This window comes from Sus scrofa, chromosome 8 (genome assembly GCF_000003025.6).
Source record: "Sus scrofa isolate TJ Tabasco breed Duroc chromosome 8, Sscrofa11.1, whole genome shotgun sequence".
In the NCBI taxonomy this organism is placed as follows: Eukaryota; Metazoa; Chordata; class Mammalia; order Artiodactyla; family Suidae; genus Sus; species Sus scrofa.
Genome location: NC_010450.4, coordinates 37,362,620 through 37,381,605, shown reverse-complemented (window position 1 = coordinate 37,381,605; position 18,986 = coordinate 37,362,620). Strand labels below are relative to the sequence as shown.

Below are 18,986 nucleotides of genomic sequence, written 5' to 3'. Positions count from 1 at the left end.
GAAGTGGGTGTAAGGTAGAGAAAAAGCATTTGTGCTAACTCTTGAAGGATGTCACTGGGTAGTTTTTTTATGCATAGCCCACAGACTAAAATAAAATTCTTTCTTTCCTGTGGTATGCTTTATCACCTTGCACTACTTTTACTGTTAAGTTTATATTGGATTGTAATTCCTGTTTCTCTCTCCAACCTACTCTGCTTCTGCACATACTTCTGGATGTCAGGGATCGTCTTATCATTACTGAATTCTTCAGAACTTGATTAAAGTAACAGCTGTAATAACGAGAGAAATCACAGAAAGACTGGGTTTTAGGTTTGGCCCAACGTTGAGTGTGACTCTAGAGTCTGACTGATTTTTTTTCACTTCAGGCTGTGCTCTTAACTTAGCTCACGTTTTTAGGGACTTTTAGGGTTGACAGATTAAATAGAAGATACCCAGTTAAACTTTCGGATAAATAAGTAATACTTTTTTTTGCCCTTTTTGGGGCCACATCCGTGGCATATGGAGGTTCCCAGGCTAGGGATCTAATCGGAGCTACAGCTGCCAGCTTACACCACAGCAACACCAGATCCGAGCTTTGTCTGCAACCTACACCACAGCTCACTGCAAGGCCTGATCCTTAACCCACTGAACAAGGCCAGGGACTGAACTCACAACCTTATGGTTCCTAGTCAGATTCGTTTACACTGTGCCACAACAGCAATTTCAATGAACACTTTTTTTAGTGTATGTTCCATGCAATATTTAGGGCATACTTATAAGACACATTCGTTGCTAATCTGAAATTTCATATTTAACTGGACATCTGACAACGCTACGAACTTCTCTAATTTTGTCACCTGGAATTGGAGATGAAACTAGTATCTTAGGAAATCTATATAAAGACTCTCCGCATGGAAACTCTCAATTTGCCTTTCAAATTAAGACACTCTAGCAATAGACATAAGCCAAACCTCCAGGAAAATGAGTCTGGCACACCCCTAAATGTGGCTACCCCTTTTAGATGGTTTTCTAAAGAGTGCAGAAAAAGCTCAACAGAACTCCCAGCAAAATTGCACACTACTTTGAAAGATTTGCAAACGTGCTTTCAGTCTAACGCTCGCCCAGCTGAACTATATCGACTGGGCCAAATGTGCTTCTCTTGCAATTTCTAAGGGTGTTTAAGCAAAGTCGTATCAGGTTTAAAGAATTTTCCTTAATTACCGGAGAAAGCGTGGGCAGCATCTCTGCGCACGCGCACAAGGGCTCCTGCGTCTCCGCGCCCGCCCCCCACCCCGCCCGAACCGAGGGAGTCACGTGGGCAGGCGCAGGCCCCCAAAGGAAACGCTGAAGCTTGTCACGTGACCGATCCTCTGTTTCACACAGGGATGGAGCCGGAAGAAGGGACGCCCTTGTGGCGGCTCCAGAAGCTGCCTGCGGAGCTGGGCCCGCAGGTGAGGAGGGCGCAGAGGATGGCTGTGCTAGGCCGGCTCCCGGGCGGCCAGGCCTTCGGGGCAGATACGAGCCGCTGCAGGCTCGCGCAGGCTTCCCAGGGAAGGGAGAGGGAAGAGGTGTGATACGGAGTGGCCCGCCCCCTGCTTACCCTAGCGAGCCTTGGAGGCAGGGGCTCAGGGTACTACTTCCGGGGACCTGGCTTGAAGGCGCCCCTCCGGAGGCTTGGCGCGTAGACACTGCCCGGCGGTGCCCGCTCCTGGCTGGGAAACTGTCTACGTCCTCGCGCAGCCGGGAGCCCCAGAGACCCTGGGAGGCGGGGGTGGGGGTTGGGGGAGTGGCCACGTAGTTTTTCAAAGTTCACAGCCTGGAGGCGGTGGCTTGCAGCCTATTTGTTTCATTCATTCATTCAATACAAACCTCCGGAACGCTCCCCTCTGCACCAAGCGCAGTGCTAGGCGCTGGGGATACCTTGATGACCTAAAGAAGCTTATCCTACTGCCTTGAGGGCGACAGAAAAAAATATTGCTAAATGCTACCAAAAACTGGGAGAATTACTTTAAGTGGGGTGGTTCAAGTGCTGGTATAGCACATACTCAGTTAATACATGTTAAAAGGCATTAAACATGGTACCAGCAATAGTATTTAGTAATAGTGATGATACAAGAAGAAGAAGGACAGCAATGGCAAGCAATGTTTAATGCCAGGATTGTCCAAGTGCTTTACATATATTCTTATTCAATCCTTACAACAGCGTTATGGGGGTAGATGATGTCTTTGTTTTACTATGAAGAAGTGGGCACAGAATGTTTAAATACCTTGGCTAAACTAGTAAGTAGTGGAACTAGGACTCAGACTAGCCAGTTTTGCTCCACAATGCACTATCTTCTTACGCACAGTTATATGTGTTAGGATTTCCATTTGGCGTTAAGGTAGGGTAGAGAGAAAGGAATGTAAGAAAGAAAAAGAAAGGCACTGAGGTCTTTTTTGTAGTGGCCAAAAGAAGTCAGTGTGGATATTGTGGAAAATGGAGAGAAGGGGTTTGTATATATACATTTTAAAAGACTCTGATCTAAGAGTCACCTTGTTTTTTGGTTTTTTGGTTATTGATATAAATACAATGTCTAAGGAATCCTAAGGAGAAACTTTTATTCTCACCATTTTATTTTCAGGAATTTTGGAAAAACAGCAGTGTATCTATAAAATTATTTTAGCTTCTGAAGGTCAACAAAATTACAGAAGGTTTGGTTTGTGTGTGTGAAGCTCTAACTTTTTTTTTTTGCTTTTAGGGCTGCACCTGCGACATATGGAAGTTCCCAGGCTAGGGGTCGAATTGGAACTACAGCTGCTGGCCTATGCCACAGCCAAAGCAATGCCAGATCTGAGCCCCATCTGCGACCTACACCACAGCTCACAGCAACGCCAGATCCTTAACCCACTGATCAAGGCCAGGGATCAAATCCACATTCTCATGGATACTAGTCGGGTTCGTAACCAGCTGAGCCACAACAGGAACTCACTAAATTTTAATAAAATGATGTTAGCCAAAAAAAAAAAAAAGTGAAAAACTACTCTGTGCAGTAGCTTGAAGCAGGATCTCACTTCCCAGTCCAGGGGTTGGATATGGGCTGCAGTGGTGAAAGCTCCGAATCGTAACCACTAGGCCACCAGGGAGCTACCCATGATTTTACTTATAATTAATTAATCTCCTTTTTTCTCTCTGTAGCTTCTTCACAAAATAATTGATGGCTTTTGTGGTCGAACTTATCCACTCTACAAGGATTATCAGAGTGTTTGGGATTCAACAGAATGGATGCATGTTCTAGAAGACATTACCGAATTTTTCAAAGCTGTAGTTGGTAAAAATTTAACTGATGAAGAGGTAACTTCACTCCAAGTTTCTATGTCTTAGGATAAAATAAATAATTTGTGTTTAGATTTTTTTTTTATGAAGTTGGTGTTTAGGGCACTATGGAGCACAAGGGCCATCATCAGTAAGTGTCTGATAGAAAATGTCATAATTGTGAGGAAGTGGAAAATCTGTGCAAGTTCTGGGTTTTTGTAGTTTGGGTTTTGATTGTATTTTTTTAAGTCGTGAAGCATTTGAATCAGAAGAAAACCAAACGTTATACAAATGACATCTATATTCCAATTACCACAATTGAACAGTTGTTAATATTTTACTTTATGTATTTCAGGTTCGTGTGTGTGTTTTAGAAAGAAGGCATTACAGATAAATATCACCCTCCCACTAGAGATTACTGCTTGTGAATTGTGTGCATGTTTTGTATTCTATATTGTATGAATGTTTGCATCTTTAAGCGATATGTATGCAATTATTTGAGCTGTTTAAATGTGTAACTTGTAAATGGTAACATATGCATCCATTTGTAGTTTTTCTGCAACATTGTGTTTCAGATTCATTAATGTTGAAAAATGTAGATCTTCTTTATATGTTTTAACCCCTCTTAGTATTTGATGATAGAAATTAGTGGAACTTATTTTTCTGTCCCCCTACTGATGAACGTTGGATCATTGCCTCTTTTATTGTGATGAATAGTGCTGCTAGAAACATTTTGTGTTTGTCTTCTTGTACACATACACATATGGGCAAGCTTTTCTAGGATAGATATCTTTAAGTGAACTTGAAGGGTATTCTTCCATTGAATTGCTTTTGTACCTTTGCCAAGTTATTTGGGCATGTTTGTGTAGGTTGTCCACTTGGGGAAAAATGGAGTATGTTTGTCATTTTGACTTGGGTGATATTCTGAATATGAGTTCTTGGATATTTGTACTTTATGTGTCTTCTATTGTATTGCTTGCCTTTTCAGTCCCTTAGCAGTGTCTTATGTATAGAAGTTCTGGATTTTACTTTTTTATTTTTTGTCTTTTGAGGGCCACACCCGTGGCATATGGAGGTTCCCAGGCTAGGAATCTAATTGGAGCTGTTACCCCCGGCCTATGCCAGAGCCCAGCAACGCCAGATCTGAATCTCGTATGCAGCCTACACCATAGCTCACAGCAATGCCAGATCCTTAAACCACTGAGCGAGGCCTGGGATCGAACCTATAACCTCATGGTTCCTAGTTGGATTCGTTTCTGCTGCGCCACGACAGGAACGCTGAAGTTCTGAGTTTTAATCAAGTCCAATTTGTTAATGTTTCTTTTGATGGTTAGTGATATTAATGCTGTGGTAAGAAACATTTGTGCTACAGAGTCATGAAGCTGTTTTTATATATTTTCTTATAGAAGCTTGAATGTTTTAGCTTTTACATTTATGTCACCGATGCATTTTGAATGAATATTTGCATATAGAGATCATGTTCAGATTTTTCCATATGATGTTTTCTTGACCTAGTAACATTTATTGGAATGACCATCTTTGCTGCATAGAATTGCTGTGCAGTCCTTCTTGAAATCAGGTGACCATATCTGTATGAGTCTATATCTGGGCTCTTTTTTTTTTTTTTTTTTTTTGTCTTTTTGCCTTTTCTAGGGCTGCTCCCGCGGCATATGGAGGTTCCCAGGCTAGGGGTCTAATCAGAGCTGTAGCCGCCGACCTACACCAGAGCCACAGCAACGCGGGATCCTTAACCCACTGAACAAGGCCAGGGACCGAACCTGCAACCTCATGGTTCCTAGTCAGATTCGTTAACCACTTCGCCACGACAGGAACTCCTCTGGGCTCTTATTCTGCTCCATCATATTTGCCCATACAGCAATGTCTTTATTACTGTAGAATTAAAGCTACATTTAAGTTTTGATATCTGGTAGTAGAAGATCTTCAACTTTATGTTTCTTCAAGATTGCCTTGATTATTCTAGATCGCCTTGATTTCCAGGTATATATAAAAATCAGCTTGTCAATTTTAACGAAAAAAAAACCTGCTGAAATTTTGATAGGGAGTTTAGCTTGGGCTGCCATAACAAAAACCTGAGGGTGGAGAGCTTAAATAATAGGAGTTAATCTCTCATGGTTCTAGAGACTGGGAGTCTAAAATTAAGTCACTGGCTGATTCTGGCCCCTGGTGAGGGCTTTTTTCCCTGCTGTGGATGGTTGCCCTCTCCCTCTGACCTCATATGGCTGTTGTGGGTGAGGGGTGGAGACAGAGGGCAAACTCTCTGGTGTTTCTTATCATGACCTTATCTAAACCTAATTACCTCTCTAAGGCCCCATTTCCAGGTATCACTTTGGGGGGTAGTGTTTTAACATGAATATTGAGGGAACACAATTCATGGCCCATAGCAATGAATCCCTGGATCATTTGGGGGGGGGGGATTGACATTATAACAGTATTGAGCCCTCTGATCTATGAACATGGTATAACCTATTTAGATTAGCGTCAATTTCTTTTTAATATTTTGTAGTTTTCAATGTATTTTATTGGATTTATTTTTAAGTAACTGGTATTTCTGATATTTTAAAATTTTGTTCTTTGCTAGTATGTAGGAACAAAGTTGATTTTTATATACTTTGTACCCAACAAAATTTTTAAGTTTATTTACTGTATCTAATGGTTTTTGAATTTTTTTGTATGCAGTCTTTTTTTTTTCAGTTTTACTACCTTTATTTATTTATTTACTTTTTTATTGCACTGGCTAAGATATTTAGGATAGTGTTGGGGGTCGGGGGAAAGCCATGCCTTGTTCCTAATCTTAGGGAAAATGTATGTGTTTACTCTTTCACCATTTAGTATGTTAGCTGTATGATTTTACAGCTGCTATTCATGATCAGACTAAAGAAGCTTCCTACAATTCTTACTTTGCTGAGAATTTTTATCATTAATAGATACTGAATTTTATGAAACACTTTTTTCCTGAATTTATTATTTTCCACCTTTATTTTGTTAATGTGATGCCTCACCTAGGTTTTTTGTTTGTTGTCTTTTTAGGGCCATATCCAGACATATGGAAGTTCTCAGGCTAGGGGTCAAATCAGAGCTATAGCTGCTGGCTACACCACAGCCATAGTAATGCAGGATCTGAGCCACATCTGTGACCTACACCATAGCTCACAGCAACACCACAGCTTACAGCAATGCCGGATCCTTAGCCCACTGGTCGAGGCCAGGGATTGAACTGTGTTCTCATGGATACTAGTTGGGTTTGTTACCCCGGAGCCACAATTGGAACTCCATGCCTTACACTGATTTTTTAAATGTAAAGCTAACCTTACACTGCAAAAATAAACCCCACTTAGTCATGATATATTATCTGTTTATGTATCTTTTGATATGTTTTGCCAGTATCTTATTTAGGGTTTTTTCCATCTATATTTGAGTGATACAGGTCCACTTGTATATCTATGTATTTTTCTGTTCTCCTGGAGTGAATTAGGAAGTTTTCCTTTTCTCTGGAAGATTTTATGTGAAATCAATTTTATTCTTTTGTCACTTAGAATTGTGTTACCATGTTGCTTAATTTTTAAATTCTTGGGATTTTTTTGTTTTCATTTATTTACACAGTGGCCGCAAAATATGAATAGTAGGATTCCATTCCTTTGAAATCTGTTGTGATTTGCTACATGGCTTAACATACGGTTCATTTTCATGGACGTTCCATAAACATTTGATGGTAGTATGTATTCTACAGCTGTTGCATGTAGATTCGGTTAAGTAGAAAGTGTTTTTCGGAGTTCCTGTTGTGGCGCAGTGGTTAACGAATCCGACTAGGAACCATGAGGTTTTGGGTTCGGTCCCTGCCCTTGCTCAATGGGTTAAGGATCCGGTGTGGCCGTGAGCTGTGGTGTAGGTCACAGATGAGGCTTGGATCCTGCGTTGCTGTGGCTCTGGCACAGGCCGGCAGCTACAGCTCGGATTAGACCCCTAGCCTGGGAACCTCCATATGCCACGGGAGCGTCCCAAGAAATAGCAAAAAAGACAAAAAAAAAGAAAAAAGAAAGTGTTTTTCAATTCTATGTCTTTAATCATTTTTTTTTTTTTTTGGTTTCTATCAGTTACTGAGGGGTGTGGTATTGTCTCTTAATTATGAAAGCTGACTTACCCATTTCTCTTTTTTCTCCCAAGTTTTGCTGTTTTATAGAGTATATATTTTGAAGCTATATTATTAGGTGCACACAAATTTATGATTGTTATACAGTTCTGTTGAACAACCCATTTGCAGTCCTGTTCTGTTTTTTATAATTCTTACTGGCTTAAAGACTATGTTGTCTGATACAGTAATAAACTATACCAGCTTTAGTGGTTTCCAAGTATATTCACTCTTACACTGCTTCATCAGTCAGTCCTTTTCCTCTACTTTCTGTTTTGCAAAAATTTGTTAAAATCTCTATTTACTGGTTTTGCATTTCATTTTATTCTTTTTATAGTTACAGAAGTATTTTTTATCATTTACTATCATCTTAAGGGGTATGTGAAAGAGTGTAAATATTTACATCTTGAACAGAAAGCCCTTTTTACATATATTCTAACCATTTTTATTTTCACAGATATCTCAGCAGTTGAATCAGTTGAATTCATCTCATCAAGAAGCGATCATGAAATGCTTAAAAAGTAGAAAAGATGAAATCAAGCAGGCTCTGTTAGAAGAAATAGTTGGTATTTCCTCAGCACAGCTACAGGATTTTGATTGGCAGTTAAAGGTGAGAAGATGCTTATTTATGAGTATTTGCTTTTTTTCATTTGAATAGATTTGTTTTTATAATATAAATCTAAAATGTCTGTTATTTATTTATTTGCCCTTTTATGGCCACTCCCACAGCATATGGAGGTTCCCAGGTTAGGGATCAAATTGGAGCTATAGCCGCTGGCCTATACTACGGCCACAGTGCAATGCAGGGTCCTTAGCCCACTGAGCAAAGCCAGGGATCGAACCTGCATCCTCATGGATGCTAGTCAGATTTGTTTCTGCTGAGCCATGACAGGAACTCTGATTTCTGTTATTTTTGAGAATACATTTTACTAAAAAAGTATTGAAGATAATTAAAATTATATCTTTTGTGTTAACTTGGGCTTCACTAAGTGCACTACAGATATCCAAACCATATATGATAACATTACATGGATAATAAGTTACTAAAGGACTAAAAGTCATATGGATGAAGGAATATATGTATATGTTTATGCTTTGTGACTTTGGAGGGTAGGACCAAAGCTAATATATAATATGTAACAAGATGGGTTTGATTCAAGCCAGGGAATAATTATTCAACTACTATGAGTATCCGGCAATTATTTTCACCTCTTTTCGAGATAGAACACTCCTCCACATTGTTGGTATTCAAGCATAGGCTGAGAATCCACTTATTGGAACTACTGAGGAGAATTATTCATGATGTGGACAACCTGAAGGTGATACTTAGAAATTGCAGATATTATGAGTCCTGGGTTTTGGAGAAAAAATGAAGGAGATGCGTGGGGTTTTGTTTGATCCTGTAATGTACGTACCACAGGGGTGTCGCTTCAGGTTTTTTGTTAGGGAAGGAGTCCTTATCATTGCCCAAGTAAAATTTTCAAGTGGCAGCATGCAAAATCCAGTTATTGTAGAGTGTCCTGGCTCAGATTGCAGGAAAATTGAGTTTCTTCTTGCCATCTGCCCGTGAAGCTGTGGTTGATTGGTGCTTGTTTCAGAAACAGTTAGTGTTATAAACATCTGGTCCTTCTCTCTCCTCTTTAGGCAGAAAGTAGAAGAGGTCAAAGCGTCAGATGTTTTTGTTGAGTGTCTCTAATCGAAGACAGTATCCTGACAACATTGATCAATAGTTTAGTTGATGGTTAGCTGCTCATGATTTAAGGGTCTTAATTTCTGAAGTTTACCTGTGTTTTTCTATTGTTGTATCTGGACTTTCATCCTCTTGGTATCTTTACACTTCTTTAAGAATTCTCCATCTTTCTTGATGCATTGGATCATTGAGTACTTCCTAGCCACAACTCTACTCTAGATTTCTGTACCTACCAGAGAATGCTGACTGGTTGTCTTTTCTCTCTAACCTATTTCTCTTTTATTCACTCTTCTTCTTTTTCTGTTCCTCAAATATGTGCTGAGTTGGCATGGGTTTAATTTCTTGTATTTCTTTCACATTTCCCTGGACTTCATAGCAAAAAGGAGTACTTTTTTTTTTTTTTTTTTTTTTTTTTAGTGTGTTGTTCATAAGTGCTGATGCATATTTAATATATTACTTTTTAAAACAACTTACTAATTACTGTTTCCCTCATTGTAAACAGCTTGCACTTTCAAGTGACAAGATTGCTACATTACAAATGCCACTTTTAAACCTTCATCTAGATGTGAAAGAAAATGGTGAAGTCAAACCTTATTCTGTTGAGATGAGTAAAGAAGAGCTGCAGAATTTAATAAATTCCTTAGAAGCAGCTAATAAGGTATGTGTTTTAATTTTGTTGAATGGTTCAAAATATTTAAGTTTTGATTGTGATACCATTAGAGCAATAGAAGGAAAACTAATTGTTCATGTTTAATATTTCTTTTGTTCTTCATATTTTATGTCAAGCACAGAAAATACTTTGTTATGTTCTGCCTCTCTAGTTTTAGATATTATAAATTTTAATTTACATTAATAGAACATAATTTATCAAGTAATTAGTTTTGAAAGAATAACAGCTAGATTTGTTTTGCTCCAGTGCTCATTAATGATAAAAAATAAAAATTTTCACTTGGGGCTGTGTAAATAATTGATTCTGAATAGATTTCATGATTAAAAATAATTATGATCTTGAAGAAAAGATTGGCTTATTTAACTGGGCAAATAGGAAATTGCTTTAAGTACAGGAGACAAAATATGGCTTGTAGTTATTATAATGAAATCAGGTTAAGACAGAATAAAACTCATGAAGGGCTAAAAGCTTTACATTTACCAAGGAATGGCTAAATAATGGTGATCATTCTGAGTGTTTAATGAGAAAAATAATATTTAAACGGTAGAAGCTGCTGCTTTGTGGGATGTGAACATAACTGTTGTGTATGTTGCTTTCCCTGTTGCTGAATGTTCTCTCCAGTGATTGGGTTTCAAGGGTTAAACTCACTTATTCTTACCAACCTCTCTTGCCACCAATCCCATCTTCTTGGCTCGATCTCTTTGAAACCCTGGTGTACTTCATCTTCCCTCCGTGCTCTGAAGTTACTTGGCCATCATGATGCCTTGATGACTGGTCCACATGCCCAGTAACAAGCTGGTACCCTACCTTAGGATTGGGCTACATGTCTGAAAAGGGTGTGTGGCAGTGCCTGGTGTGAGTGTTAAAGGAATCTTGAGCCATGGATCCTGGCAGACCGGTGCCCTCTGTGCCTTGCACTTAATGTCAGTTCTCCAGGCTCTTCTTCAGAGTTGTCTTCTTCATCTCATTCAGCAGATACTGGCATCATTCTGGTATAAACTGACTTCTACCCTTCCCCCACTTTTGTGTGTTTTAAGGTGGTTCTGCAGTTGAAATAACTGGAAATGACGAATACCAGCATCATCACATTCCACTGCTACAAGTGATGTGGCAGAATGAATATCATGTGTTCAGAAAACCTGCACTGTACTATTCTGGCAAGCTGAGAAAGCAGCAGTGTTGAGGTTACAAAGACAATTTATCAGCTTCCCTAAAGAACAGAAAATTATATGGTTGACAAGAAATGCGTAAAAACATGAAAGATGAAAAGGCTTTAATAGTTTATATTTTCATAGTGACTGTTTTGCTTCAATTATTAAATATTTGAGAGCTCTTTATAGATATAGAGTTTTATTGAAAACTGAAAAAGGCTCTAAAGTAATGTAAACATACAAGCACAAATATATTTGGATAATGCTTAACTGTGTGGATGGCAAGGATGTTTGTTATGGATATATATTGGTAATTTGTGATATTTAAAAAAAATAACTTTTAAAGAATGTATAAGCTGCATCTGTACTCAGGAGATTCCATGTCTTTCGCAGTTCAAAGGAAAGGTTGGAAAATGTAAAATTTCTTAGAGAGGCTCTTCAGATGTGAATAAGAAAAAAATCTGTGTGAAGAATTTTGAGATTTGAATTCTAGAAACTAAACTCTTACATTAGAACATAGATAAAAATAACACTATTACTTCTCTATGTCTGTGATCAGGAAAGTTTGCTCTGATAAAATGAATACATGTCATTGAATAGTGTATATATTGCTGTTCAAATATCAGCTAAGACTCTATATAGGTCCATATTTGCAATAAACTCTTAGTTTGTTATAAAATCTTAATGAAGTTTTGGATGTTAACAACTCCATTGGAAAACAAACCATTTTTTCATCTCACTTACCTTTAAAAACAAGCATACTGAACAAATATTTCATTTTTATCTATTGCTTTATTTCAGATGACTTCCTCTATAATACAATAACACATCACTGGTACCTGCTGTTTGCAAGCCTTATACATCATTAGAGCATCAGACTATTATTCAAGGTGTCCAGAGCAATTATTATTCTCATCTTACAGACGAAGATAGGCTTTAGCGAGATTAATAAACGTGAGCACCATCTAGCTGGTACTGCTCAAAATGTGTCAGTAGATTAATGCCACTCTGTGAACTGTTGTTACAGCTCTGTGGTCAGGTGAGGCGCTTGTGCCAGGAGGTTCATCAACATCCTGCTTTCTTCATTGAGAAATATTGGCTATGAAAAGAAAAAAAATCAGCTGAACTAACCAGTGTGCTTAGGGAAGGAGTTGATTTTACCTTCTTGTGCAAGTGCCTTGTGTCATTGTGGGCCAGTAACGGTTTGTGGACAAGCACTTTTAATCATACTGATCTAGGGTCTTTCTGCATTTCAACCCTCTATGTGGTCCTTCCTTTGAGAAGGGGAAAAAGTTCTGTACTCAGTCCTTCTCTCACTACATTAGTATGTTTAAATGTGTTATTAAAATCTGACATACTGTAAACTGCATGTATTTAAGTGGGCAGTCTGATCAGTTTTGACATATACACACCCACGAAAGTATCACCTCAGTGGCAGTGGTGAACAGCCAGCCATTGAACCACTGAAAGTGTCTTTCTGCCCTTTGTAGTCCCTGCTTCTGCACCCTGTGCCCCGACAACCACTGATCTGCTTCTTGCTGCTATCAATGGTGTTCACATTTTTGTGAGTTTAATAGAAATGGAATCATACGCTATGTCTTTGTGTGTGTGTGTGTGTGTGTGTGTGTGTGTGTGTGTGTGAGAGAGAGAGAGAGATCTGGCTTCTTTCATTATTACTTTGAGTCCATCCATATATCAGTAGTTCATTCCTTTTTATTGTTGAGAAATACTCTGTTGTAGAATTTTACCGTCATTTATCTGTTCACCTGTTAATGGATGTTTTGGTTATTTAAAATTTTTGGCTGTTACAATGCACAGAACATTCTTGTATATGTCTTCGTATGAACACATACTTTCTTTTGGAAGTAAATACTGTGGAGTGAATGGCTGGAAAATATGGTAGGTGTGTGTTTATCTTTTTAAGAAATTGCCAAACTGTTTTCCAAAGTGAATTTACTATTTTATGTTCCATACCACAGTCTATGAGAGTCCGCCTCTACCTCCTTGCTAACACTTGGTGTGGTCAGTCTTTTTAATTTCAGCTATTCTAACAGGTGTGTAGTGGTATCTCATTGTGGTTTTTAATAGTATTCGTTTCCCTAATGACTAATGATGTTAAGTATCTTTTCATGTGCTTATTTGCCATTTGTGTATCTTTGGTGAAGTGCCTGTTCAGATCTGTTGCCCATTTTTAAATTGGATTGTTTTCTTATTTTTTTCAGTTTTGGGAATTCTCTGTATAGCCTGGATACAAGTCTTGATCACATACGTTCCTTGAAAGTGTTTAAGTATTATCTCCCAATCTATGACTTACGTTTTTTCTCTTTTTAAAAAAATTTTTAAGACAGTTTTAGATATACAGAAAAATCAAGCAGATAGTACAAAGAGATCTCATATACCCTACATCCAGTTTCCACTATTTTATCATATTAGTATAATTTTTGTTATAAAAATTCTTTGTTATAATTGATGAATTAAATATCAATACATTATTGTTAACGAAATTCCATAGTTTATTCACATTTCCTGAGTTTCTGCCCAACGTCCCTTTTCTATTCCAAGATCCCGTTTTATATTTAGTTGTCATGTCTTTTTAGGCTTCTCTTGCTGTGAAAATTTCTTATACTTTCCTTGTTTTCGATGACCTGGACAATTTGAGGAATGTGGGGGAGATATTTTATAGGGTGTTTCTCTGTTGGCATTTAATGCTTTTCTTGCGTGTGCACTGGGCTTATGGGTTTTGGGGAGCAAGATCACAGAGGTAAAGTGCCATTTACATCACATCGTATCAAGGATGCATACTGTTACAAGATTTCTGATTTGACATTGACTTTGATCACTTGGCTGAGGTAGTGTTTCAGGTTTTTTTCACTGTAAAGTTTTTATTTCTCCTCCTTCCACACTGTCTTCTTTGGAAAGCAGTTGCTGCATGTAGCCCAAACTTAAGGAATTATGCTAAATCTTTTAGAATTCTTCTGCATAGATTTGTCTCCTATTTATTAATTTGTTTTACCATTTACCTATAGAGTATGGACTCCATAGATACTTATTTTATACTTTGGGTTATAATCCAATAGGGCACTTATTACTCAAATTTTTCCAGCTTTGGCCATTTGGAGCTCTTCAAGACAACCCCGTCAGTGGAAGTGGGTTTTATTTATTTTATATGACCTCCTCAGCTTTCTGGCAATGCAAGATGCTCTAGGCTAACCTTATCTATTTCTTGCTCAGTCCTAGAATAAAGCATTTCTCCAAGAAGCCCTGGTTCAGTTTATTGAAGAATGATATTAGAAACCAAACTAGGCGTGCTAACTGCAGTGGGGCTGTTGTTTCTTTTGGACCCTCTGAACTGACAGAACAAAGAAATATGTGCATGTAAATTCACCTGTCCATATACACATATCTATGAATGTTTCTTTATATAATCATGTGTATGTTACGCTGCTCATGAGTTCATCTTGATAACTCCAACTCTGATCCATTGCCAGAGGGATCATTCTAGCCTGCTACCCTCCTTTATTTGTTAAATCCACATTTGAGCAAGTGAGAATCCTGACTCCCACCATCCACCATCCATTTACTTAATTGTTCAGTTCCAAACTATATATAGAGCAGTATCCAAGTTGTTAATCTCTACCCCTGTGGACAAAAAACTGTCTTTTAGGAAGGATTTATCTGCAGTTCCTTTTGCCTTTAGTCTTACAAACTCCACTCATTTCCAAGTTATTTAGGTCATTACCTTTTTTCCCATTTTTCCTTGGTGAAGTTGTTTTATACATTTGTAATAGATATTTTTGGGCCACAGTCTGTCTTCCTTGCTGGGATCCTCCAACTTCCTAAATTTAAATTTGCATACATTAAAGTTGTCGTGTTGAACAGTTCTGAGCGTTGACAAATGCGTGGTGTCATGTTTTGTGGGGGAGGGCATCAAGAGGACTTGACCACCTGTTAACCTGTGAGCTGGACCCCGGCAGTGGGAGGTTCCCCGCCCCCTCTCTTGTCCTCGGGCTGTGTGTTTCATTTGTCTTTTCCACTCCCAGAAGCTGCCCCAAGGATACTGCCTTGAGATGATAATGTGGTATTGAGACTCTCTGAACAATATATGTGAAGGAGTCCAGTTAAGGCTTCTACATAAACTTTCAGGATTGAGTGGGTTGCTGTGGAGGTCTGTTTTTCTTGCAGCCGCCCAAGACAAGCCTTGTCAGTTCCCTTGCTTATTCGGATTGCCACCTACCAGTCTTGAGTGGTTCACCTCTTTCTTTGGACTGGCTTCAGATGACACTTGGGAAACTCCCGAGGTTGTGAACTAGCACATGTGTTGACTCTACAGAATAGCTCAACATCCTAAAAATCCCCTATGCTTTATACATAATTCACTTCTACTCTTCTTCCTCCGAACCCCAGACAGTCATTTTTTCTTAATTACTTTATAGTTTTGCCTTTTCCAGAATGTCATATAATTGGGATCATGTAGTTTGTCATCTTTTTAGACTGGCTGCTTTCACTCAGCAGTGTGCATTTCCTCCACTTTTTTTTTTTTTTTTTTTTTTTGCTTCTATAACTCCTTTCTCTTTTCTCTCTGAATACTATCTCATTGTATAGATGTACACCTATTCACCTATTGAAGGAAGTTTTTTTTTTTTTTTTTTTGGCAATTACAAATAAAGCTCCCGCAACTATGCACAGGCAGGTTTTTATGTGGATTCAAGTGTTCAGATTAAATGAGTAATACCTAGGAATGTGAATTCTGGATCATATTGCACAACTATGTTTAATGTTGTAAGAACCTGCCCAACTTTTTCAAAGTGGCTGTACCACTTTGCATTTCTTTCTTTCAAGTTGTGGGAAAAGCCATAACGTGAAATCTGTTCTTTTAACAGAATGTTTAAGTGTCCAGTACAGAATTGTTAACTCTATGTATGTTGTTATATAGCAGAGCTCTAGAACTTTCTCATCCTGTTATCATTGAAACTCTAGCCTCAAAGAGCAACTCCTATTTCTCCCTCCTACAGCCCGTGGCAATCACCATTCTACTTTCTGCTTCCGGAATTTGACTACTTTTTTTTTTTTTTTTAGAGCCGCACCCATGGCATATGGAAGTTCCTAGGTGAGGGGTCAAATCTGAGCTACAGATGCAGGTCTACGCCACAGCCACAGCAATGTGGGATCTGAGCTGTGTCTGCGACCTACACCAACAGCTTATGGCAACACCATATCCTTAACCCACTGAGCGAGGCCAGGAATGGAACCCTTGTCTTCATGGATACTAGTCGGGTTCTTTACTGCTGAGCCACATCGGGAACTCTGGAATTTGACTACTTTAGATACTTCATGTAAGTGGAATCATGTAGCCTTTGCCCTTCCGTAAGTAGCATATATCACTTAAAATGTCCTCAGGATTTCTTTTCTTCCTTCCTTTCTCTTGCTCTTTTCTTTTCTTTTCTCTCTCTCTCTCTCTCCTTCCTTCCTTCCTTCCTTCCTTCTTTCTTTCTTGTTAAAGCTAAATAATATCCCAATTTATGTGTATATCACATTTTCTTTATCCATTCTTCTGTTAATGGACATTTAAGTTGTTTTCACCTCTCGGCCGTTTTTGACTAATGCTGCAGTGAGCGCAGGAGTGCAAGATCTCTTCAAGAGCCTGTTTCCAGTTCTTTTGGATAAATACCTCGAAGTGGGATTGCTGAATCACATGGTAGTTCTATTTTTAATTTTTTTGAGAAATCTTCATACCGTTTTCCATAGCGGTGACGTAATTTTACATTCCCTCCAATGGTGCCCAGGGGTCCTCATTTCGCCTTATCCTTGGCGGATACTAGTAACAACACACATACACAAACACTCTCTTTATTTATTATCTGTAATCATTAGAGCAAATCCCAAACATACTACATATATACCTGTTCCTTCCTAGTCTAAACGAACCTGGATGGTCATTTGTTTCTCCCATTTTATAACATGGTCGTTTGGGAATAGTAGCCAAGTGTAGGGTGTCCCAACCCCTGGTAGCTCCGCAGGCCAAGGTTCTGCTGATAAAGTGCAGGTTCCCAGGTATTTTGCTGGATGGATGTTAAAGTCATTCCTAGGCCTGAATTTAGGCTCTTCTTGAAAAGCTGTTCCACTAATCACCAATTAATGGATAAATGAGCTTCACACCTTTTATCTGTTCATTATTTTATTGTCAACATATTTCTGAAGGGAGAGAATGAGTTTGGAGGTTGCAAGTCTTCAAATAAGGAAAGACTGACAAGTAGGCCGACTCTACTATTCATATTTACAGTGGAGATTTTAAAAAGAAATGTGACAGAATGCACCTCACAAATGGATGCTATTAAAGTCCATTTTAGGCATTTTTCGAATACAAGGAGACTTCATTTCTTCTTCTAATGTCCTAATATATAAACACTCTATATGTTCAAATGTTTGTAAAGCATGTTATCTTAAATAATATTAAAAAAAAAAGTCATATAGAAATAAGCTCCTGGAAAAGTGCTGGTGTTTTCCCCCAATTGTTGGATAATACTGCAAAGAATTTCTTTCAAATAAAGGGATTTTGTTTTGCATTAAATTTTGTAGTAAACTCTCTCAAATGGTAGATTCAGAATTCTAAACATTTTTAAGGATTATAAAAAGATACGCTTGAAATCTTGCATTTTTAAAACATAGTACAAAGTAAGCTTTTTATGTGTAGGCATTTTTAATTTAAAAAAGTTTTATTTATGTTTTAGGAATAAACAGGCTAACATAAATTGTACATATTTACAGCAATAAACTACATTTCAGAAGCTGCACAAGGGCTTTTGTAAGCATAGCTGATGGTTTTCAACACCAGCCTTCAAACGTGATTTCTTTCATTTGCTGCAACATTTAAAATCTTGTAGTACCAAAGCAAAGAAAACAACTTATTTTATAGCAAAGCCACACTATTAACAAAATACTGAGTAAACTACAGTCCTGTGACTGGTAGCAAATCTGTGAGTCCTGAAATCAAGAGCACAAGCATTTCTTGTGTCCATACCTGATTGCATGTGAGTTGATTTTGCATTTCACAAGAATTCACGGTTACTCAATGAATGATGAATAGAAAAAAGGCCATGAAAGGTAAAAGGGTCAGGAATCAGAGGACACTGAACAACTTCTTTGTCACTGATTCACTGCTTAGAAGGAAATCTATTTCCTTTGTGTATAAATCACCATCTACAGGCTTCGTGGATTTTGTCCACAGATTGTTTTTGAGAGCGAAGGCATAACATCAAATACTTTCAAGCGTGTAAAAAGGAATTAATGAAACCCTTAGGATATTTAATCAAATTCCTAACTGAAAGGGTACAAATCAAGCACACTGTATGAAAGTTTGAGATCGCATGTAAAAAGCAGCTGCAGGAAATCACAAGTTTCATTAGGACAGCAGTTTCAGTCAGAAAATGCAGCATACAGTGATACAAAATAGAAACTTGAATTATAAAAGTAAGGAGTCTACCTTTTCTTTCTTGGCATTTGTTAAACCTGTCTCATTAAAATTTCTGTACGTTTCCAGAAATACTCATTCTGGCCAGTTAGCTTTTTTAGTAGTCTTGAAGGCATACAAAAGTAGTCGCTGCTTATGTAAGAAACCAAATGCTTATGTCAAAAGAGCAAAAAAACATTAAACTATTGTAATTTATGTACCTGTGCAATTAAAGGAGTTCTGCCTGCTGAAAAATAAAGAGGGAGAGGGAGATTATTTTATTTACAAAAACTGTGTGATACCATTCAGGATATGAATTAGCTAATTCATGTTTAGTAGGAGGGTAAATAGTTCATCAAATTGATTAGTGGAGATTAAAGACACAAGGAACAAAACACTTAACATCTAACATATTTGGTGAGTTCAGCATAACGGATTTTGAGAGGCAACAGAAGGTATGAATTTCTTTCTGTGTACATGTAGCACCTGCTTTTGAAAGATCCAGTTGTGTAGTATAGGATGCTGTCAATTACAATAGTGGGAGACTGGTTTAGAAAGTTCAGTTAATTTTTGGATTCAATCAAGTTTTAAGTGAGATGGTAGCCAAAGA

General features: G+C 38.1%; 1 protein-coding gene across 3 annotated transcripts in view; it reads left to right on the top strand.

Annotated features, from left to right (window-relative positions):
* Window positions 1,282-18,986, top strand: part of COMMD8 (COMM domain containing 8) — a 35,617-nt gene continuing 17,912 nt past the window's right edge. For 2 of the 3 annotated variants that reach the window (XM_021100563.1, XM_021100564.1), the window contains exons 1-4: window positions 1,282-1,430; window positions 3,155-3,310; window positions 7,876-8,028; window positions 9,611-9,766. In XM_021100563.1, coding sequence (XP_020956222.1) covers window positions 1,365-1,430; window positions 3,155-3,310; window positions 7,876-8,028; window positions 9,611-9,766 — 531 coding nt within the window. In that variant the 5' untranslated portion in view covers window positions 1,282-1,364. Of the gene's footprint in view, window positions 1,431-3,154; window positions 3,311-7,875; window positions 8,029-9,610; window positions 9,767-10,815; window positions 18,575-18,986 lie in introns of those variants that run through there. The other variant, XM_003128956.4, reaches the window with a different exon arrangement.